General features: G+C 35.3%; 1 protein-coding gene across 1 annotated transcript in view; it reads right to left on the reverse strand.

Annotated features, from left to right (window-relative positions):
• The window catches only part of LOC150089138 (SREBP regulating gene protein), a 117796-nt gene that overhangs the window by 64446 nt on the left and 28382 nt on the right, over nt 1-24968 (reverse strand). Inside the window, exons 3-4 of the mRNA XM_090389438.1 lie at nt 21050-21209; nt 14016-14167 (exon numbers count right to left, since the gene is read on the reverse strand). Of these exons, the coding sequence (XP_090245564.1) occupies nt 14016-14167; nt 21050-21209 (312 nt within the window). The remainder of the gene's footprint in view (nt 1-14015; nt 14168-21049; nt 21210-24968) is intronic.

Genomic DNA, 24968 nt, shown 5'->3' on the forward strand with positions numbered 1-24968 from the left:
GTGCTATGCATATTATGACTTTATCTTAAGAAAAATACATACAGTAATCACTTATTTTCTTCTGCACCTTCTTCCGGCTGATAATTTTGTTTTCAACATTTGTTGGGAGTGAAGAAACCATAGAAAGTCCTTCAGTATCTTCTTCAGCGGCGAAAAACATTTTTAAACGATTGATTTGTATGAGCGCTTCTATTTTCATCGGTGGTTCGTCGTTAATATGTTCTTCGACGGAATGACCTCCTTACATTTCTTCATCCTCATGAGGAACTTCTTGAAAAATATCGATGATAATGTCGTTGATATCTATAGCACCATCTTCTGTAGTGAGGTTCAAGTCTATATCTTTGTAGCCAGGGTCACTTGTAGCTGAAGTATCGTACATTATCAATAGATGTTGAAGTTCTTGTTCTTCTTGGTGCTCCACATTGCTGTTCACAACTTCAATTTTTGCGTTTGAGAAGTCAGACTTTACAAAACAGTTCAAGACAGTTTGTTTTCTAATTGCGTTTACTGAAGAGGAAATCCACAGAATCGCATCTAGGTTGCTGATTTTCTTTGCAAGGTCACTCACACATGTTACATCGTTCGTGTTTGCAATGAGATGTCTTAAAACGTGTTTTCTGTAGTGAAGTTTAAAATTTTTTATTATCCCTTGATCCAAGGGCTGACACTCTGCAGATGTGTTTGGTAGCAGAAAAACGATTTCAATGTTGGACAATTCAATGTGCGGGTGAGATGCAGCATTATCCACGAAAAGAATAATTTTTCTATTTTGACGAATTGTGTTTTGGTTAAAGTGACTTATCCATTCGCTCATGACATCTCGTGTCATCCACACTTTTTTATTAGACTTCCGGTCAACATTCAAAAGATTCAACTTTATGCCCTTGAAACAATGAGGATTTTGTGGTTTTCCTCTAACAAGAGGTTGTTCAAAGTCTCCCAGCATATTTATACACAATAGTACAGTCAAGTGTTCCTTAGAAATTTTTCCGCCCTGGCACTTTTCGTTTTTTAGACTCATTGTTTTTTCAGGAAGAGCTTTAAAAAACAACTCTGTTTCGTCACAGTTGTAAATATCCTTAGCTTCAAAATCACAACATAAATCTTCCAATTTGACGGTTCACTCTGTTACAACCCCAGTATTAACAGATCCACCTTCACCACTTACGGTTTTCCAAGAAATTTTATGCCGAGTTTTGAACTTGTCTAGCCATCCCACAGAAGCTTTGAACTCATTTACTCCTATAGATTTCGCAACCTCCAAAGCCTTTTCCCTAATAATAGGCCCATTAATGGGAATTTTTTTAGCACGTTCGCGACAAAACCACTCATACGTAACATTGTCAATTTGAAGTCCAACAGTTTTCGGGAATGATTTTTGAACCCGATCATTTACATGTTGCCAAAATTGTTTGAGCAGTTCATTTTTTTCTTTAGGATGTCGCTTACCTGCTTCTTCCCGATTTTGAATTTTGCAGCGAGATTGCGAACACTATTTTTTTGCCGATCATATGCATTAATGAGGTCGACTTTATCTTTTAAAGTTAAATGTTTACGAGAAGACATTGTGCACTTCACACGACACTGAACAAAACTGAAAACTGAAACTGAAAAGACGAAAGGCCGACCATATCCCCCTCTGCACACACCGAATTCATCAGAAGTTTTACACGTGCCTTAAAATTCTTGAAAAAGGGTTTAGAACCGCGACATAAACCTTGATAAAATTCAGAGAATCGGAAATAGAAAATAAACACACGATTGAGGCAATACGTGGAAGAAAAGTTCCTAGGAAAAGGGCCGTAAGCTCGCCCGCCCGCTGTCCGTTATGGGGAGATTAAATTAACTGCTAATCTAAACGAAACAGTGCAGATTGCCTGTCCGCGTCCGTTACAGAGAATGTCTGCTAGACAGAAGCTGCAACCAATAGAAGCTGTAACCACGTTAAAACCAATAGAGGTGAGTTGGGGAATTTGAAAATGTCCATTGCAGAGAGATGTCCGTTAACGAGAGGTGTCCATTAGGAGAAGTTTCACTGTATATCATTGACAAGACTCCATGACCTGCCCTGGCAGCCTGTCTGCACTGCTTAGCGAACTTCATATCTGACTGCACAATTACCCCCAGATCTTTTTCACTTTCCACCTTCCAATAGTAAGACTGATACAGCAAACGTATCTGCAAAAAGATCTAAACCTCCCAAATATCTCCTCATTTATTTCACATGTATATATGGTCTCAGTTCCAATCTTGATGTCCACGTCCACTTACACCACATACGTTTTCTGACAGAATCTGAATTATCAGTTGATTCATCCACTTATCTCAGTTGACCTAATTATTTGTTGTATGATTCCTTTCACTTCAAAGGTAGTACTTGTGCATATGTCTGCTCCCATATTCTCTGTCAGAGACTCAGTAATATGGGAACTCCTCTTTTCAACCTTCTGTGGCATAAAATCTCTCTATCCCATTCTGTCAAATTCATCTGTCATTCTGTCAAATTCATCTATCATTTTCCCAACTCCACCAATCACTTGGCACTCATTGACTTCCTCTCTTTGAATCTTGACCCTCTCCAATCCAACTTTTCTAAACAGTGAGGTAATTTTCCTTGGTGATTTTAATGACCACAACTCCAGCTAGCTTCCATTTTCTGGTCACACGGACCCAGCTGGTCGAGATGCTGAAGCTTTTGCAATTACTAATGACTTCACACAGATTGTTAATTTACCTACCAGAGTACCATTTTAACAGCTCTTCTAAATGCACAGTCAAGGTGAGTGGTCCTCTAGACACCTCAGATCACAACTTGGTGATGGTCTCTTCTGCAATGGAGCCTCTCTCTCATGGCCATTCTCAACCTCATGTTGTTTGGCATTACAAGAATGCAAAATGGGATGATCTGCAAGATTTCCTTTCTTCTTTTCTATGGTCAGATTACTATTTCAGATCTTCCAATGCCAACTTTTGCTCATATTGTGTCAATGAAATTATTCTTGTAGGAATGAAATCCTGTATTCCAGACTCCACCTTAAAATCTCACCCTTTATTTAAACCTTGGTTTTACAATAAATGTGACAGACTGTTGAAGATAAGAATGTTGTACATCACAACTGGCTTGCATCCAAATCTCCAGATTCATTTTCAGGCTACACCAAAGCTCACAACAATTGTAAAGCAGTTCAAACTAGATTTTTGAACAGGCTAAGAGTAGAAAACTTGCTTCTTGTCCAAATGGTAGTCAAGCATTCAAGTTTCTTGCCAAAGCTATTGGCCACAACTTTTGCCCATCTCTATCAAAACTGGATAGTTCTATTGCAATGTCAGATAAAGATAAAGACTGACTTGCTAGCATCCTACTTTTCTTCTAACTCGTGTATTGATTATCTTGGTATACACCATCTCCTACCATTCACAGTACACATCATTCAAGGCTCCTGTGGTCTTCCATCAAAAGATGTCAGAAGAATTCTGAACAGTCCTGATGCTAAGAAAGCACCAGATCCTGATGGTATTTCTCCACTTGTTCTCAAAACCTGAGCTTACTCCTGTTCTATGTTGCCTTTTACACTTTCTTATTCCATCCACTGGTGTTTTCCCTTGTGCTTGGAAATTTGCTCATATCCAGCCAGTTTCTAAAAAGGATGATAAATCCCTTCCATCTAACTATCGTCCCATTGCACTTACTTCTACTTTTTCTAAATAAAGAAATCTATTAACGACCAACTCCTAAACTGTCTAGAAACCTTCCATCTGATCGATGATCACCAGTATAGATTCCGTGAGTGTCAATCCACAAGTGATATTCTGGCTTATGTTACTCATCTATGGACGAATTCAATGGAAAGGTTTGGTGAAACTCTAGCAGTTGCTCTTAACATTTCAAAGTCTTTTGATTGCATTTGGTATAAAGATCTCTTAAATAAACTTCCATCTTATGGTTTGCCAACTGTTTTTTGTAATTGGATATCTAGTTTTCTCTCTAACTGCTCGCAGTGGGTGATGGTAGCTGTCTCTCTGTCTTCTAATTTCTCCTCTAATGCAGGCGTTCCTCAAGGTTCCCCAAGAAACAGAAAATCTCATGGAATAACATAAGACTGGAACTCATGAAGTTGATCTTTAGACAGCATGTTGTTGAACAGTGGAAAAATTCCCCTCTCAACATGTAAGAGGCAGTCTGACTAAGTTAAAAGCAGCATTTAATGATTATCTTCTAGGAATGATAATAGTATGAATATTTTACTTTAATTTAATTATTACAATTATTATTCTATTTATTAATTTTTATCTACTATTATTTCTATTAATTGTCCAAGTAACTTCACTCTCTTATTTTACTCTCTCATTCCCAATAATACTGATATTCTTTTTATTAAACCCCGGGGGCTCACATCTGGTGAGTATGGGCTTGGCAAACCCAGGGTCCTGAGCTGGATATCATCATTCTTCTCTTTCTTGGTGATACCTTTTTCTCACTCTCTCTCTCTCTCTCTCTCTCTCTCTCTCTCTCACACACACACACACACACACACACACACACACACACACACACACACACACACACACAGGGGGCTAACTCGGGAATTTTTTTATTTTTGGCTAGTGCAGCATAAGCCTCAGGCTTCCTTGTACCATATGGCTAATAATAATAATAATAATAAACAGCTTTTCACAAATATAAACATGTTCTGCAATTTTCAGTTTTCTTCCTACCCTTTTCAACATGTTTTTAATATTCCCCTATTCTTGCATCTAATCTGTGAATTGTTTCTCTCTAATGTAAAGGTCAGCAACCTTTTTACATGTAGATGCCATTTTCATTCATTACAACTATAAAAATCTTCACATGTATTCATTACAACTATAAAAATCATCATGCGTATCCATTACAACTATAAAAATCTTCCCTATGGCAGGTGTATGAACACTGAACATGCCCTTGGATATATTTATGAACATGGGAATTAACAATTTGAATAAGTATCATATTACTGGAATTTCTGAGTTTTAAGTGATGTTCAGGAGTCACTCTATACAAGATACAGTACATAAAAAAAAAATTACTGTCATACTACAGAAAACAGTATTGCATGCATGCTTGCAATACTGAATTGTATTGAAACTGAAAATTGTATTCGTACTGGGCTGAAAAAAAGTTGTGAGTTAGGGTTAAATCTCAAAGTGTCTGCAATTCTGTCCAGACATGATAGAAGGGAGTATATGATGAGAGCATTGTCAATCAATTCGGCTCTGGAGAGATTGTGCAATACTCATGGGGTAGAATTTTTTGCAGCATGGTCTGTGCTTGTTAACAGGAGAGACTGTTTCTACAGGGATGGGATACACTTAAATAGAAAGGGTGCAAGAATATTTGCTGATGCTATCAGGCACCATTAGGTGGGCCAGAAAACTGCTAGCTTGGGGGGGAATTCACAGACTAACAGATTACAGGTAGCCACAGGCAGAGGTGAAAGTGATTCTTGCACTGTTTTTATTGGAATGAGCAGCAGCCTGAAAAGCCAGGTACTGGGGATTTCAAGAGCTGCTAGAGCCATCATGGAACAAGTAAATACATGAGTTGTGTTAGGATAACTATGAGTAAGAACAGATGTATGTATACTTGCATGTACACCAATGCTAGGAGTACAGTAAATAAATTTGATGAATTTGAAGTGCTGGTCAAGACATCAAAAGCAGATATTGTTGGGATATCAGAGACGTGGTACCACACAGATATAAGCAGTGCAAATTGGAATTTGGGGAGTACAATATGTACAGAAAGGATAGATGGGACAGGAAGGAAGTAGGAGTTATGCTGTTAGTTAAGAAACACATAAAATCTAAGGAAGTGCATCCAATTGACATTGGTGGACAATGCAATGCATTGTTGAGTCAGTGTGGCGTGACATAAGCCAGTGGTGCGCAACCCACAGAGGGGTCACTAGATAAATTAAAGGGGTCGCAGCAATTTTTAAATAAATTTATTTTTGGTGTACATAAAAGCTAAAAATCTGTTGTTAAAATTACTTTTTCGATACTGTAGGTGTAGAGAATTTACAACTCGAACTAAGTCTAATATACGAATGAACCCTACTGCCTATTGCATCAGGAATATACCTTAATTTGCTCACTGCTATGGACCCATATTGTTATGGACTCGTGTTATGGATAATATAGATTGATATTGTTAATTCTAGCAGACTCCAGCGGCTGAGGACCAGAATCAATTGACCCAAATCTATCACAGAATGTATACATACTCTGATTAGGTATTGGCCATATGAGATACTTGAAATAATTTGAAACATAACGAAGAAATTCTGCTTCGTAATCCGGTGCTTTCATATCAACTTGTTCTCCCGGCTGCAACAAAAATGATTTCAATTATGTGTGGAGAAAAATACAGCAACAATTTAAAAACCATTCCTCTGTCCAGAGACCAGTCCTGTGGTGTATTACTGTTATCACGGACAACATAAAATTCAATTTATTAAATTGATTGTTTTGTTTGTTGTTTGTTTGTTGTTTGGTTTTTAGGAGCATTAGCAACTAAGGCCATATTGCTCCAGGGATATGTGGTGGTCATTCTCTGACCTTTCAGCATCCTCCGTATTTGGTGGTCATGGGCTCGAACCCCGGTCTATTCAAGAAGCATGTACTATGCACTGCTGCTCCTGCCCACTTGGCTATGGAGGCGCCTATTAAATCGATTGAGAGAAAGTCCAATTTTTGCAATCAGTTAGATGAATCCACAGATATTTCCAACCTTGATCAACTTATTGTATATGTCAAGATACTGCTATGAGGGGGATATTTTGGAGGATTTTCTATTTTGCAAAGCTTTCGAAGGAAGAACGACAGGCGAGAAGGTTTTTGATATTATAAATATTTTCTTTCAAACAAATGATCTAACATGAAACAACTGTGTTGCAATTTGTACTGATGGTGCGGCTGCATTAACAGGAGAAAATAAAGGTTCAAAGGGCGAAGTAAAGGAAATTACTCTAAATATAGTTTAGAACCATTGCATCAGTGACATAGCTACCATGTAGGCAGGCAAGGCAATTGCCTCCAGGCCCTTTAGGGGCCCAATGTCTTTGGCTGTCTCCTGTTTTTGCAATTTTCATTAATTAAGTAGGGACCCAAACAAGTTCTTTGCCTCCAGGCCCTGAAAAAGGGTAGCTACGCTACTGCATTGCATTATACATAGAGAAGCATTAGTAGCAAAGGAAATGCAAACTGAATTGAACGAATGAAAGATGCAGTAAGTGTGATCAACTTTATTAAAAGTGGAAGCTTAAATAGTGGAGTTTTCACTAACTTTGTAATGAAATGGGATCCGCTTATGAAACGCTTCTTTTATATACGTTGCAAAAAGTGTTACAACGTCTTTTTGACTTCAAACATGCAGTTTTTATTGATTTTATCGGATAAAAATCAGAACCTTGCTTAATTGTTTACAAATAAAAAATGGCTTGGAAACCTTAGTTACTTGTTGATATATTTGAAAAACTTAATGATTTAAATTTAAGTCTTCAAGAACAGGGAACTGATATTAATACTCAGTGATAAAATAGAAGCTTTTAAAAAGAAACTTAATCTTTGGAAAATTGAATTGGAGCATAATAATACTGAGACATTCCCTTGTGTTTTTGAATTTGTTAATAGCAATAATATTGACAGTCTTCAATTTAGGGATATCATTGCCACCCACCTGACAATGCTAATTAAGAATTTTTCCAAATGATTTAATGTATCTCCAGAAAAAAAAGTTGTATTGGATTCGTGATCCCCCTGTTTTTGAAATTTCTTCATGCCCTGAAATTACCATTGAGCAAAAGGAAGATCTTATCGACCTGAAGTCTGACGAATCATTACTTGCACATTTCAGGACCTCCAATTTGTGAAAATTTTTGGCTGTCTCTTCAAGAAGAGTATCCAGAATTATCGAAAAATGGCGATACAAACTTGCTACCTTTTGGATCTACAAATTTATGTGAAGTTGGCTTCTCAAAATTAACAGCTATAAAAGCAAAACAATGTTCCAGACTTGATCCAGAAGACGACATGAGATTAGCAATTTCAAATATTGCACCAAATATTATCAGTTATCCAGGCTCATCCTTCTTATTAATTGTTTTGTTTTGTAATTGTTCATTTTTTATTGTTTTGTAATTTTAATTGAAGAATTTGATTTATTCTGTTTTGCTATACTGTATTTAATTAAAATATTAAACAATTATTTTAATATGTATATTAATTTTTTATTCCTTTCTCAGTACTGGAATATAATTTTCTACTACATAAATTATAAAATGCCATTTTTGTTCTCTAAAAATCTGGTCATCCTACCTCGGGGTTTACATTAAGGGGTAATGTCAATTTTATATTTAATAAAGGGGGTAGCAAGTTATTGTTATTGTTATTTGGTTTTTAGGAGCATTAGCAACTAAGGCCATATTGCTCCGGGAATATGCGGTGGTCATTCCCTTGACCTTTCCGCATCCTCCGTATTTGGTGGTGACGGGCTCGAACCCCGGTCTAATCAAGAAGCGTGTGCTACGCACTGCTGCTCCTTCCCACCTGGCTACGGAGACGCCGGGGTAGCAAGTGAAATAAGTTTGCGTGCCACTGACATAAGCACTGGGAAATGGAAAAAGAGAGTAGGTGTGTGTTATAGGTGTAATGAATCTGATGAGTATAATGAGCAAATCAGATTGTATTATAATGGGGGATTTTAACTTCCCAGATATTGACTAGAACTTGTGGATTGGTCACTCGCACACTAGCAATGTGGATTTATTGGATGACTGTTTTCTTCAGCAACATGTCCAAGAGGCAATCAGAGGGAGTAATACTCTTAATCTGATAATCAGCAATGATTCTTCATGCATTAAGAATCTTCAGATAAAGGAATCACTAGGTGGAAGTGATCACAGTGTACTGACGTGGGATTTACTTAAAGATGTAACTACCATCAGGGGTAAGGGGAAAGGTTTTTGACTTTCGTAAAGTTGACTACAGTGGTCTCAAAGACTTTTTAAATTCTATACAGTGGGATCAACTGATGATGTTACCAACGGTGAATTTTAAATAGGAAGCCTTCAGGAAGGCACCTGGGGTGGATGAGATCTATCCAGTTATATTAAAGAAGGCAGCAAAGAAAGTAAGCAAACCCTTAGCCATAATTATGAAAGCTTCCTTGGACTCAGGGGAGATCCCCATGGACTGCAGATGTGCAGATGTGTTCCTAATTCACAAAGGGAGATCAAAGGGTGAAATGAGTAATTACAGACCAACTGATCTGTAATTAGTTGTTAGTTTGACTTCTGTTCCAGGAAATGTTAGTTTGACTTCTGTTCCAGGAAATGTTAGTTTGACTTCTGTTCCAGGAAAAATAAAGAGTCACTGGTTAGGAAGTGATGCAGGATCATCTAGACAAGACTGCAGTTATAGTTCAGACACAGCATGGGTTTGTTAAGGAGAAGTCCTGTCTGACAAATTTGACTGGATACTATGATGTCATGACAAAGGAATTAGATACAAAGAATAATTCTGATATCATATACAGCTACTCCCCAGCTAACGTAATACTTGACTTAGAGAAATTCGATTTTACGTAAGTTTTTGCCAGCCGCGGCACACAAAAAAATTGTGGAAGTGTATTTTGCATCTCATAGGAATAAACGGAGGTATTGTGAAAATACTGCAATGTGAACCCAATAAAACATTTTTTTTGGTAATTTGTTCCAAGACCTCAGAAGTTGAAATTTTTGCTAATAACTAAGGTATTTATCTCTCTAAAATGTCATTTTTATAATAGAAACTGTGCTACACTTTCATCATTATCAAATATTGATAAAATCATTGTTTTCATTGTTCCTTTACAAGAATCAATTTTGAATGCCTTTGTGATATTTTTCTAAAACACATTTCTGGAGGTCACTACCATAAAACAATAAAAACAATTTTTACTTTCTGGTTAATTGTTCTTTTCTGTTAGTGAAAGTTATTATAAAAGGGTAGTAAACTCAATCTTACTGCATTCATGATAATATCGATAACTGGAATTCTGTGAGTTTTTACATTACGGAATTATGGTTTAATGAGTTCTCCCTCACTGAAATCTACAATCATATAAAAAACATAAATAAATGTTCAGAATCTTCTCTTCATTCCTATTTACTTATTACAATGGTGAAGGGAAAGGACCCAATGGAAAGTGTAAAGTGCTGGCAGTGCTAGGAAACAAAACAAAATTGATTTAAAAATGAAGATGATTAATTAAGAAGTACCAAGCAGGACAAAGTCTGTGATCAGTTGCACGGAGTTAGGTCTCGATGCTTCAACAAGGAATACTATTTTAATGGACAGTGCGCATATAAAAGAACATGTTAATGGAGCAACTTCTTTAAGATCAACAGTGATCACAAAACAGTATTCGGGTGCTATATTGAAGACAGAAAAGCTATTAATAATATGGATGGAAAATCAGTTTCAGAAGCAAGTGCCCCTGTCCAATGGCCATTTAAGCAAAAGCAAGAAGTATTTATGAAGCTATTAAGGATAAGTACGGCAAACCTCAAGCCAAGTTTGTGGCAGCAACAGGTAGTTTAATAGGTTCAAGCATCGCACTGGTTTCCAAAACATTGAAGTATGCGGTAAAGTTGCCAGTGCCGATTCTGCAGCTGCAGAGAAATTTTGTGATGTGCTGGAAAAAAACCCCTTCTAAATCTTCACAGCCCTCAACTTCCACAGTGCCATGCTTATCAGCTGGAGAGTTAATTTTGGTAATGATGCGCAAAAGGTAAAACTTGATGATGCTATGCCTGTCTCCTCTCTCTTTTTGTAATTTTATAATTTTTAAATTTTTATAATTTTGTAAAAATTTATTTTGTAAAAATATGTAATTTTTTCTGCACATGGGATAAAAAAAAATTGAATAAATAATTCTATTTACATGTTCATCAAACATTTCTTTTTTGCTTCAATCAAATTTGCAAGTGCTGCATAAGCATTTAGGGAAATTCCGACTTACGTAGAGTTCCGCGGGACGCAACCCTTACGTAAGTCGGGGAGTGGCTGTACAGTCTGTCCTCATATAGCACGATAGTTGTGTTCCTAGAAACCCCCTCGTGCAATGCAAAATCGTGCAATATAAACAACAGGCCCTATGGGAAAAGTGGGGTTAGGTGCCAACCACCCAAGATTGGACACACATTTGGAACTAAAACATTATCAAACACAATAAATAATCAGGTAATTTTAATTGTTATAAAATACGTAATAAAAAATACAATATTTTTTAATTATAATATAATAAATAATAAAAAATAAATATTTTTTATTATTTATTATATTATAATAAAAGTATTTTTAGTATTTTTAATACTAAAAAAGTATTTTTTACGAATAAAATACGTATTTTATTCGTAAAAAATTTATTATATTAAATAAAATAGTTGTAATAAAATACTTTCGTATTATATAATACATAAGTATAATACATAAGTCGTAATAAAATGCTTACGTATTTTATTATGACTATTACGTAATAAAATATTGCTAATGCTTTTGCTTCTATTGTAAGCAAACTTGTTTTTTGTTTGATTTTCTATCCAAACAGATGACAGCCGTTCCATCTCTTCCAATTTTTTGTTTCTTAATCTAATGGATTTTAATTATGTACACTTTGAGTTGTTCCCGCTATGAAAGTTGTTTTTATTTTCTCCGCATTCTTTGTAATTCTCGGCGTTGCCTCATTTAGGTCTGTAGCACGTGCAGTATCACATGGTCTTTCATTTCGCTCAAAGCGTTCCACAATTTCATATTTTTTTTCTCTATCGACAGAGGCGGACTGGCCATAAGCCTTACCCAGGAAATCCCGGTGGGCCGGAGGCCGGTGTGATTTTGGCCATAAACCGTAGTATGAGGCCACTATAAATTTTCCCGGGTAAGAATTTTTGACCCAGTCCGCCTCTGTTTATCGATATTGCTTCTTTTTTTTTTTCTCTCTCTGAATCAGCGGTATCTTCGCCAGGATGTTTCCTTTTCACACCTTTTAAGTATTTTATTAATTTTTAGGGAATAAAGCGCAATTACAAAACAAGGAGGCACGCTTAATACACATAAACAAAGCTGCGCGCGTATAGCAACTGAATAAACAACACCGTAAAGGCCGAGATACACTATTAACACCCCACATTTTACTAAAGCACATTTCTGGGGGTTACTACCATAAAACAATAAAAACAATTTCCAGTTTCGTTTCTGCTAGTGGAATCTGTTATAAACTGGTAGTAAACTCCATCTAATTGCATTTGCGATTATATCGATAGCTGGAATTGTGTTGGTTTTTACGTTATTATGGTGAAATGTGTTTCCCCTTCACTGATATAAAACACATAAATACATTTTCAGAATCTTCTTCATTCCTATCGTGTTGCGTTCGGTTGGAGTGATTCCGCGTTCAACTGCCATTTCTTGTAAACACAAAGGCGAATCGTGCATAAGCGAATTCGGTTATGCACGATAATTCGTGTTATATAAGATAATGTTCCCCTATTTATAAATCGTGTAGGATCGAATTCGTGTAATGTAAACACGTGTTATACGAGGACCAACTGTACTTGGATTTTAGGAAAGCTTTTGATACTGTGGCACACAGAAGACTACTGTACAAATTGGAGCGGCATGGCAAGTTGCTACAATGGATAAAAGGATGGTTGAGTGGGAGAAGACAGAGTGGTTATCAATGGACACTGCTCTTCATCGACTAATGTTATTAGTGGAGTCCCCCAGGTTTCGCTGTTGGGCCCATTGTTGTTTTTGGTATTTATCAATGATATTGATGAAGGTATATCAAGGTTAATGTCTAAGTCTGCAAATGATATGAAGGTTGGCAGGGTTGTTAATGACAGTAATGATAGTACGGAATTTTGCTAGCAGGGATAAGGGGGTGGTTGTCCCCTTGTATAAGGAAATGGTCAGGCCACACCTTGAGTACCGTATTCCTAAAATGAGTCTGGAGGCCTCATTTTAGGAAGTATGTAGAGTTGCTGGAAAGAGTACAGAGAAGGGCAACAAGATTGGTGAGTGGAACAAAGGGTTGGAATTACCAAGAAAGGCTTAAGTTGTGCAAATTTCAGCTTCTGGAGACTAGGCACCTGCAAGGTGATCTCATTGAGGTGTATAAGGCCTTGAATGGATTGAACAAGCTCAATGCTAATGGGATTCTTCCTCTTGCTCAGATTACACACCTGAGGGGGCATAAATTTTAATTGAGGAAAGACAATTGTAAAATAGATGTGCGAAAATTTGCCTTTAGAAAGGGGGTGGTTGATAACTGGAACAAACTTCCATCTGTCTAGTGGAGGTCAGCAACTTAAATAAGTTCCAAGGCAGAACCACACAAACATTTGGAGTGAATGGATAAGTGAAATGGGAAGGGTGTATTTTTTTTTTTTTTTTTGGCTGATGCTCTATAAGCTTGCTTTCTTGCATCATATGCCCTACTAATGCTAATATCTGTCACCAGGTGGTGGGAAACATGACCAAAATCGTCAGTGCTTGCCTTATTATGTACAGCTTATTGCATTCAATGTATTTTTGTAAATAAATTGTTTTGACCTCCAAATAAAGTATCTAATTAGAGCAGACACCCTGATTAAGCACCTGCTCTATCTTCTAATGAGAGAGGTGTTTGAAAATTTCCTTGCCAAGTAACATTCAAACAGGATTCTTCCTTAATAAATCTCTTGAACTAGGAATAAACAAATAAAATAAACAACGAAACACCTTTTGAACCAACAATGAACAAATTAAAATACTGAGAAAACAGTTCATGAACAGAGAGAAGTATGAAACACAAAAGGACAGTGTTTATTAAAAATACCACTATATGTATATATTTTAAGGGTTTTAAATTAAGATTATTACACAGATGGAAAGCTTCTGAAAATTAATAATTTTCATTGTTTTAAAAACTATACCAATTAGCTTTCATTTACCTTTTCTGGCTGCAAACAACAAGAAATACAATATTCATATATGCTGCAACAACCATTGTCCTGGCAAGTTTCACATGAATATCTCTTGCAAGAAACAGCTTTTATGTTACAACATCCATTAGAAAGAACATCATAACGCTGACAGACATTACCTAGAATGAACAAGCAAGAGCAACACAGAAATATGAGGTCTCTAAAATGAAAATATATATTTTAACTTAACATTTCTTGGGGTATTACATCTCAGATGTGATACAAAAAGTTTAAATGACTGTTACATGTAAAACACTTACAAGAATATAAAAGGAATAACATAACTTTTTCCAGTGGACAATGAACTGCAATTTAATAGTCAATTGCATCAAAATTATGATATTATAAAATATTTTATCAAAAAAAATATAGCTTTAAAAAAGTATTTAATATAACTTTATCTTTTAAAATTTATAACATTTAATATATAATAATGATAAAATATGCACCTATAAATACCTAAAAATTAAAAGTATTAGTAGCATTAATGATAAAAATTAATCACAATAATTGCCAACTGAAGTATAATTAAAACAGCAATTTGTACCAAAAATTTATCTAAAAAATAATTTCCAATTAACACTGATGCTTAATTCACTGTTTTCTTCAACAGAATTCACAAGAAAATTTTTTTCACAGAAATCTGACCAGCACTCACTTCTGAACAACTATACACATTTATTCTTACTGACTTAATCTGATGTAAAAGTATACAAAAAATAAAGCACATTAAATACTTCAGCGTATTATGCTTGGTAAGGCAAGAACACAATGTCTGTCCTCTATCAGCAATGTTTGTTATTTGTTGCTACACTACCACATATTTCCATAGTAATTGCAAAGTAAACATGGTAACTATGAAGTGATATAAATTACAAATGAATATGGAGCAAAAGAAAAAGTAATCCTCATTTTTTTTATTTGTTAAGGTCAATACAACAATACATTTTGCAATTAAAATATTTAACATTAAATGTTTAATGTTGCTTAAGCATACCCTTGGAGATGAAATATCTCTAGATTTAATTAGCTGTAGTGATAGAACAAATTACACAGAAGCTTAAACTATTCCCTTCAAACAAACTCATATGAAAAGAAATCTTCTTTCTAGTACAGATAATAATTAAATAAAATTAAATAAAATTAATTTTAAAAAATAAAATAAAATAATTAAATGTAAAAATAATTTTACATTTAATGTTTTATGGCATCAACTATACCAACCAATTATGTAATTCTCAAAGACTAAAATTTTGATCCAAATGTTTACAGATCTAACTTGTGCACAGAGAGAAAAAAAACAGATATTTCTATATTCCTGAAGTCCTTTTGAAATTACATGCTTCATAGCAAATAATTCTCTGCATTATCACTCTGTGAAACAAAGATCCTGGAACCTTAGTTACAGATTTCATTTAGAACTGAAAAGACTGCTCCATTCACATTCAATAACAACAAAAATTTTAACCCAAATAAATAAAGTACTCTACAAAGTAAATTATTTGGGGGAGAGGGGAGGAATTTTTAAAAAGTTGTGAAGAATAACATATAGTATGAGCAATTATATTTATTTGAATATAAATAGACAATCTCAGGAACAATGACTAATTATTCATATCCAAGTTGATCATTTTTAACATGTAAATATTACAATTTGTCTTATTAGAATCATTACCAACCATTCAGAGGATACTGAGTATTTAAAAACAAAACTTCGAAGTATTCAGAAATAGTTATATGATCATAACAAATTTCCAAGTAAAGGCTAACTAACTTATATCCAATACTAAACAGACGAGTACCAACCTGACAATCAGGCTCCAAAAACTCATTACATATGTAAAATGTGGTGTTTGGTGGCTGTAAGCATAAATGAGTTAAACAAATAATATATGCAGTCATCAAATCAAGCTTTCTCTCCCTTGTTACAGAAAAACTAGTTACAAAATAAATAAATATATAAATATTAGACCATATATAAATATGGTCTAATAAGATATGGAGTATTTGATTCTCTTTGGGACATACTAATGCCACAAAAAAAATCACAGTACTCCATGCTATGCTGGAAAAATACTTTTTTTCCTGGAAAAAAAAAAAAAAAAAAACAACTTGCTTATTTTAAATGAAACAACAGAACTCACTTCAGTTTATTAATTTCCCAGCATATAACAGGATAGTATTTTAAGACAGCCTAACAAAAGAAAATTAAATCAAAAATTTTAACAATTTATTTAATTTTTCCTTCATTCATTGGGAAGGAATCTGCTCAGGTATACTATAGTCAGAAAAGACAGCTGCAGATACCACACAATTCTGACTCCAAGCCATCTGTATACACAGAACAATGAGCCAGAATATGTTTGGCTGTGTTGAGAATAGAGCTGAAGGTAAAGGGTAGCCAGTGTATCAGACTTCACTAAGTTTTTAAGGGAGAAGTGACATGGTGGAATGTGAGCATTGTAGGGCGGAAGAAGCTACTTTTGGTGATAGAGCAATCTAGTCTACCATGATGTTAAGCTCTATGAGTAGCTCTTAGATGCAAATACTGAATAGATGGCTGGCAGTCTGATGTGTGTTATAAAGGTTTACCCATCATGGTAAACCTTTATATTGAACCTTTAGATTTCCACATGGGGGGTGGTCTAGTAGGGAGTTCAGCTTACAGGCATACTGTAGAGATAACTGTTTTCATCGAAGCAACATAAAGTTCATTTGCTTCAGCACACACACACACACTTTGGACAAGTATTGTTTTGAATGCACCAGAAGCAATATCAATGGCCTGATGGCAAATGGGACCAAGCCACCAAAGGATGCTCTTTCTGGTGAACGAATATATGTGAGTGAGACCCATAATCTAATTTAGAATGTACAAGTGCACAATACAGACACTTAACACAGATCCTTGCAGTACTCCCTCCTCTTGTAAAAAGGGCTAAGGAAAGTGGATCCTGTTTGAACTTGGAAAAGACGACTAGATAAGAAGTTTTTAATAAAAACGGGAGGTGACCTCTTAGACTAAGGTTATAAAGATCTTTTAAAATACCAAATCTCCAAGTATGATTTTTACATGCCAAAGAAAATGAACACCAGGTTCTCTCTTTTTAGGAAAGCATCTCAAGTAGATGTTTCCAGTCTAATTAAGTGATCCAAAGCGGACTTATTTCTTCAGAAGCCACACTGAAAGTGGGAGAGAAAGTCATTTGATTCTAAGTACCACAGGTCGCTATAGCTGAGTGGTCAGTCCAAGGGTGCATAAGTACATGTGCCTTGAGTGACCAGGGTTTAAGCCCATGACTGCTGAATATGGTACTGTTTGTTGTATTCTCTCTGTCTTGTGAGCTCCTCTGACCATGTAGTTGTCCTGGAGTAGTATATACAGAAAATTTATTTACATGTGGCCCTAGATTTATGTCGGGGTTAGGGTCCTGGGGGGATAGGCACAAATGGAACTGGTCAAGTGGAAATCACAGGGTTGGGTTCCGGGCACCAAAAATTTGACCTACCACTTTGCATCGATCGATTGTTTTATTTTATTAGCATTCTTCATAGTTGTAGTAACAGTCGCTGGAGGCATATTCATAGCCCTACACACATTAGGGCAGCTTTCATCAGATTCTATCCTCCGAATATTGCGCTAGGATTCAATTAACTACTTTTACCAGACATGGCATGTCTTTATTCTATTAAATTAAAAAACTTTATGACACGATTAGAAAAAACCGCACATAGCTATTACTATTATTATTATTTAATTTATTAATGGCACAATTAATAAAAAAATGTTAGCGTAATAAATTTCCAGCACGTGTAAATAGCGTAAACAACCACCAACTGAATGCTTCACTGCATGGACCTTTACTACCTGCATCCACGAGTGGTTACTTTGAGGGTGGGAATCTTTCTCGTCTCTGATACAAATGCGCTAATTGGTTCAGATTGTCCTAAATCACGTGAATAGTGCACGACACAGCACAGTATGATGCCGATAAATTTTGTCTGACGATTTTAAACTTTCAATTTATTTGGAAAATAATAAAAGAAGTTTACCTCAATATATAACTTTTTTTTTATAACTTTCAATTTATAAAAAAATTGGAAAAAAATAAAAAAATTGCAAAAATAAATAAATAAAAATGGCACTGTGGTTAGTGATCAGCATTATTGCGAATCGGCGCAAATCAGACCAGCGCAAAATGAGGGTTACCTGTATTTATAAAAGAGAAGTGTTGACCATTCTCTCCAATATTTGCACAAACAGCTAGTCCTTTAGATAAGTCCAGTAAGCAAAAGCACACTGGTTCGTGCTTTTGCAGGAATGCCGTGATGTCTTCTGCATTTCACCGGAATTCATGATAATTCCACTGTAGGAATTTAGCCATTTCGTGAGCTTGATGGATGTGTCAGTCAGCTTTCAAAGTACCAAGGGTTTAGTTTTTTCAGTCTCCTGAATTTATCTTTTTTGGGGACGTATGGATACTGTCTTGTGACCATTTCTTCCTCTGCAAAGAGTTCCAAGACTGAATCGCCATGTACCTCGAAAATGTTTCGACATCCATTTTTTCTTGCACTGGCATGGGTTTTTCAGCTTTCTGTACTGTTAATTTAGTGCTAAATTTTGGGAGTGGTGGAGCAGTAGGAGGAGGAGATACTGAAATTGGAGTAACAGCTGACTGATTTTTCTGTGCTAGTTTTTTTGAACTCCATAAATAGTGGGAAATGGGCATGAATGACTCTTTAGACCAGCAATTTCCAAACTGGGAGGTGCAGACCAGTGCAAAAGGAGGCCCAAAAAATTTAACAGAAATGTAATTTTCATAACATAACATATACAAATAAACTTTCATAACATAACATTAAATATTTTTTAAAGCATTTACCGCCACCTATCTCACTCTAACTTCGATATAAACATTAGGTAAACATTTATTTGGAAAAAAAATATTATATTTTGCTGAAATGGATTGTTGAATTATGATTGATATGATGTAATGTAATATATATAATTTAGTGTTACTACATATGACATATATAGGTAGATTGCATAGTATAGCATTAGCTGCAATGAAATCCAAATAGCGAGCCCGTTTAGTAGTAGAAAAAGAGCTACAAGTAGCACTCTCCCCAGTGACACCTAGATTTGATAAACTTTGTACTAATAAACAAGCACATCCATCGCATTAAAAACAAATTAATTTAAAAATGAATATATATATATAGTAAAACTTTGTTATTATTCTGTCAATTACGTTTTTTTCATTTTTTGTATTAATACATTTTTTAAAAACATTAATGATTAATGTTTTTTAAGAATAAAATAATATCCGGATTATTATTTCATGTATTAATTATTATATTAAAAATAAGAAATTGCATAATTATGGCTGTTTTACTTCAAGGGAGGGGCTGGGAAAATTTTACAGGTTAAAGGAGGGATGGGCTCAGAAAGTTTGAGAAACACTGCTTTAGACAATACGGTTGTTTCCGTTTGAATCCCAACTGAACATTTCTCAGCAACCTTTCCAACCTTTTCACATTCCTAATGGTTCTGTGAACTGAAAAATAGAAGTAATGCTAGTTTCATATTTATATTTTGAGGGTAAATTTGTTTTTTCATTTTCAGGGGAATTAAAAAAAAACAATTTTTTGGTTTTTTTGAAAATAGCATGTGATAATATTCTTTAAATATTTAATGTTTTATTAAATTTAAAAAATTACATAAAATAAGTACTGCAAACCATTAATAAAACAAATACTGATATACCAAAAGCAAAATTTATTTAAGCTATCAACTTTCACAACAGATGGAAGTCTGTTCCAGCAATCAACTACCCATTGGCTAAAGGCAAGCTTCCAGACATCTATTCTACAACTGTCTTTCCTCAATTGCGGAATACAACTGTCTTTGCTGATTTTCTCTGTATTCTTTGCTTAGAATTATTTTAATCTACCATAGTTTGCCTAACTTCCTTTATTACTTGATTACAATTAATAAATTATTTACAAACTGGTTTATATCTACCACAGACTTCTGTATTACCTGATAATTTACAAACATCACATACATTTTCCTTCAAATTTAATCCTAGATTGCAACTTTTTTCCAATAAGTAAATACTCAGGTATCCTGCTCTTAATATCATTAGGATATCCTACTCTTAAAATCATTAATACCAACATGTACAACAATATCACCTTTTGCCCTTAAAGATGACATCTGCTCTACATCATCTACTTTTGCTCCCTAGCAGACATATCCTGGTCCTATTTCATTTATCCTTTTACACAATATTTCTTGTTTCCCTGACAATATAGTCACCAATAATAATTACCTCCTATGGGCCTAGCACATTCCCCTTGGGGATTGCCACTGTGTTGCCTGATGCAGTGTAAGCTCTAGTGCTGAGTTGGACAGCTAATTATTAATTCCTTTGAGGGCAACCACCCTATTTTTCAAGCTCTCATAAACTGCCATCAGAACACAGTTTGCAACTGATTTTCTCATACTCTTTGTAAAGAACACACGTTAAGCCATCCCACTTGGATGTATTGTGTCCCAATCCAGATCCACAAACATTACATAAGCAGCATTTGTAAGGCCATGATGATGGCACTCTAACTAAAAGAATATAAAGGCAGATTATAAGCCTGAATATCCTCCATTTAGAATAGAAATATATAATTATTTTAGAAACCATCAGTGATAAAAAATCACTATTTTCTCACAAAGTAATGTAGTTTGCATTCCTTCTATTAACAATTAGTCTACATAAAGTATCTTGAAATAGTTATCAGATTATTTATTTTCTTTTTTTTAAGGTTAAAATCAACACAATAATATCCAGTGCACACAGATAACAGTATCAATAAGAAAATGTATATTTTATTGTATTATATTAAACTGGGTTATCATTGTATATATTTTTCATATCCATGGACCCCAGTACACCAGGCCCATTCGTTACAGTATCAATAAGAGTTACTGAAATTAAAAATACCTCTGTCATCTGCAATGAGAACTTTTCCTTGTACTGAATTACGACATGCTGAAACTTTATTACTGCTATTATTTGCTTTATCACGTACAGAATGCCAGCGAAATGTCTCCACAGGAAGAACTGGATGAGACAAATTATCATCTGTGTTGTTAGCACTATTCTGTTAAAAAAAAAATACCATGAAAATTAAAACATGTATGATTATGCTGCTAATAATAATAATAACAATGAATTTATTAAATCAAACAATATGAAGATGATAAAGAGTTCTTAAAATATAAAATCTTATATAAAAATGTCATTAAATAAAATACTTAAAATAAAAATTTCAATAAAATATACAATGCAAAAAGAAATGCTAAAAAATTATAGCAATGATTTTATAATCTCCACAATACAAACAAAACAGTGCATACAAATATTAAAATTGGGATAATATATACTCAGTATTTAAAAAACTTTCAATTCTAATGAAAACAATATATGAAACTGTCTTAAAATTTATATCAGCACACTGTGATGATATATACAAACAATCAAACAGGCTATAAGTTGGAAATAAAAATAAGCATAAACCGAGTCAATGAAGTAAAGTGATTCATCTATTAGTTGCAAAAGGTGACCAGATGCTGACAAGTCAAGTCAGAAAAGCTCTAAAATGACTAGACCACAAACAAGCAATGCAAACTCAGTGCAAAATTCAGTGCTGGGCCCATTGTTGTTTTTTGTATTCATCAATGATATTAATGAAGGTATAGCAGGCTTATGTCCAAGTTTGCAGATGATACAAAGGTTGGCAGGGTTGTTAACAACAGTAAGGACCATATGCTACTGCAACTGGATCTAGAAAAGTTGGCCAAATGGGATGAGAAGTGGCAACTGACGTTTAACATTGGCAAATGCAAAGTATTGCATATGGGCAGCAGTAACCCAAGAGAAATGTATAAACTGTGTGGTACTACACTCAGGGAAGTGGAGAGTGAAAGAGACCTGGGGGTGGTTGTGCAGGCAGATATGAAGTTTGCTGAGCAGTGCAGAAGGGCTGCCAGAGCAGGTCATGGATTCTTGTCAATGACATATAGAAATTTTGCTAGCAAGGACAAGGAGGTGATTATCTCATTGTACAAGGTAATAGTCATCAGGCTTGAATATTGTGTAGAGATCTGAAGGCCTCATTTTAGGAAGGATGTAGAACTGCTATAACGAGTACAAAGAAGGGCAACAAGATTGGTGAGGGGAACAAAGGGGTGCTCTTACCAAGATAGGCTTAAGTTCTGCAAATTGCAGTGCCTGAAGACTAGGTACATGCGATGTGATCTGATTGAGGTGTATAAGGGTTGAGCCTTGAATGGGTTGAGCAAGCTCAATGCTGATAGGATTCTTCCTCTTTCTCAGATTAAAAAGATGAGAGGGCACAGATTCAAATTGAAAAAAGACAGTTGTAGAATAGATGTGCACAAATTTGCCTTTAGTCAGCGGGTAGTTGACTGCTGGAACAGACTTCCATCTCTTGTTGTGGAAGTTCATAGCTTGAATAAATTTAAGGCTGAGCTGGACAAGCATTTGGAGTGAATAGATGGGTGAAATGGAAGACTTTTTTTTTTTGGTTTTTTTTTGGCTGATGCTGCATAAGTTTACTTTCTTGCACCATATGCCTGAACAAATGCTAATACTAACCCAAATGAAAGCCTTCATAGTCATTCAGAGCCCTATTCAAATAGGACTACAAAATCATATTTCATGAGGATCCACCTGGTAAACTGCTATTCATTGTTTGGATTGTTTGGCTGACACTGGCACCAGTAAATAGAAAAATATCTATTCTTCTATTTACTGGTGCCATCAACCAGGATCCAGTGCCCCTAAGGTAAGCAATAACACATGGGCATCAGATAATTTGCCAGCAGGCTTGCAGCTGATAGATCTGCCTCTCTAAGACAGATTAAAGATTATGTTAAGATCTGGAACATTCAATTTAAAGATAAGCCATTTCTGTATAACTAGTGTAGGCACAGTTGTACTGGAACTTGATGCAATGCCCACTATACCCATCTCATTATGTAGTATATACAGTGACTAAAGTAGTTAATAAAAATAAAGAATGGAGCAAATTTAACCCCAAGGCTCATATCTGGTGAGTATGGGCTTGGCACACCCAGGGTCCAGAGCTGGATATCATCATTCTTCTCTTTCTTGGTGATTCCCTTCTACTTCTCTCTCTTAGGGTAATTCAGAATTTTTTTGTATAGTGCAGCATAAGCCTCAGGCTTTCTTCCACCCTATGGTTAATAATAATACTTTGTCTTTAGTTGAGCCAAAATTCTCTTGAAAGCACAATCCATGAAGGATCCATAAAGGACAGAAGGATCCATGTTTGGCAACAATGAACATTTCTTTCATTGGTGCCATATTTGGCACCAGTGAAAAAAATGTTCCTGCTTATATTCAAGAAAATTATATAAATTTTTTTTTTTTTTTTTTGGCTTTAGCTTGCTTTCTTTCATCATATTCCTCTACTAATGCTAATCTAGTCTAAATAAAGAATGGAGTATGGAGTACCATGATTCCATATGAATTAATGTCATTAGTTACTTGTTGGTTACAAATAAAGAACCTTAAGTAATTTACTGAGACTGCAGTTTAGCATTAGCATTAGTTGAGGCATAGGATGCAAGAAAGCAAGCTTATACAGCATCAGTCAACCAAAAAACAAACCTTCCAATTTCAACCATCCAGTCACTCCAAATGTTTGATGTTTGTCTAGTTCAGCATTAAATTTATTTAATGCTGAACTAGACGAATCTATCACTTCGACAACAACAGATGGATGTCTGTTCCAGCAATCAACTACCCGCTGGCTAAAGGCAAACTTCTGCACATCTATTCTAAAACTGACTTTATTCAATTTGAATCTATGCCCCTTTGGGTTCTTAATCTCAGCAAGTGGAAGTATCTCATCAGCACTGAGCCTGCTCAAACCATTCAAGGCCTTGTACACCTCAATCAGATCACCACACAGGTGCCTAGTCTCCAGATGCTGTGCAACTGACAGAATTTAAGCCTCTCCTGGTAAGCGAAACCCTTTGTTCCTCTCACTAATCTTGCTAACCTTTACTGTACTCATTCTAGCAACTCTACATCCTTCCTAAAATGAGGCCTCCAGACCTGTATGCGGTACTCAAGGTGTGGCCTGACCGTTTCCTAATATAAAGGTATAATCACCTCCTTGTCTCTGCTAGCAAAATTCCTATATATCATTAACAAAACTTCATGATCAGCTCTGGCAGTCCATCTGTACTGCTCAGAGAACTTCATATCCGACTGCACAATTACCCCCAGGTAATTGTGCAGTCCCTGAGTGCACAATTACCCCCGAGTGTAGTACCACACAGTTGGTACGTTTCTCTTGGGTTAATGCAAAGTACTGCATAGTTACTGCTATGCAGTATTTTGCATTTGTCAATATTAAAATTCAGTTGCCACTTCTCAGCCAATCTACCTAACATTTCTAGATCCTGTTGCAGTAGCATACTATCTTTACTATCATTAACAATCCTGCCACCCTTTGTATCATCTACAAACTTGGACATTAAGTCTGATATACCTTCATCGATATTATTAATAAATACACTAAACAACAATCAGCCCAGCACCAAACCAATAACATTAGTACAGCAGTGTCCATTGATTACCACTCTCTGCCGTCTCCCACTCAACCATCCCTTTATCCATTTCTGCAACTTACCCTTAATACCAAACCACTCCAATTTGTACAGCAGTCTTCCATGTGCAACAGTATCAAAAGCTCTCCTAAAATCCAAGTATATGATATCAAAATTATTTTTTGCATCCAGTTCCTTTGTGATCCCATCCTAGTATCCAATCAAATTGGTCAGACAAGACTTCCCCTTAATAAACC

Source organism: Mastigoproctus giganteus, chromosome 2 (genome assembly GCF_048544385.1).
Source record: "Mastigoproctus giganteus isolate SK-2022 chromosome 2, ASM4854438v1, whole genome shotgun sequence".
Classification (NCBI taxonomy): Eukaryota; Metazoa; Arthropoda; class Arachnida; order Uropygi; family Thelyphonidae; genus Mastigoproctus; species Mastigoproctus giganteus.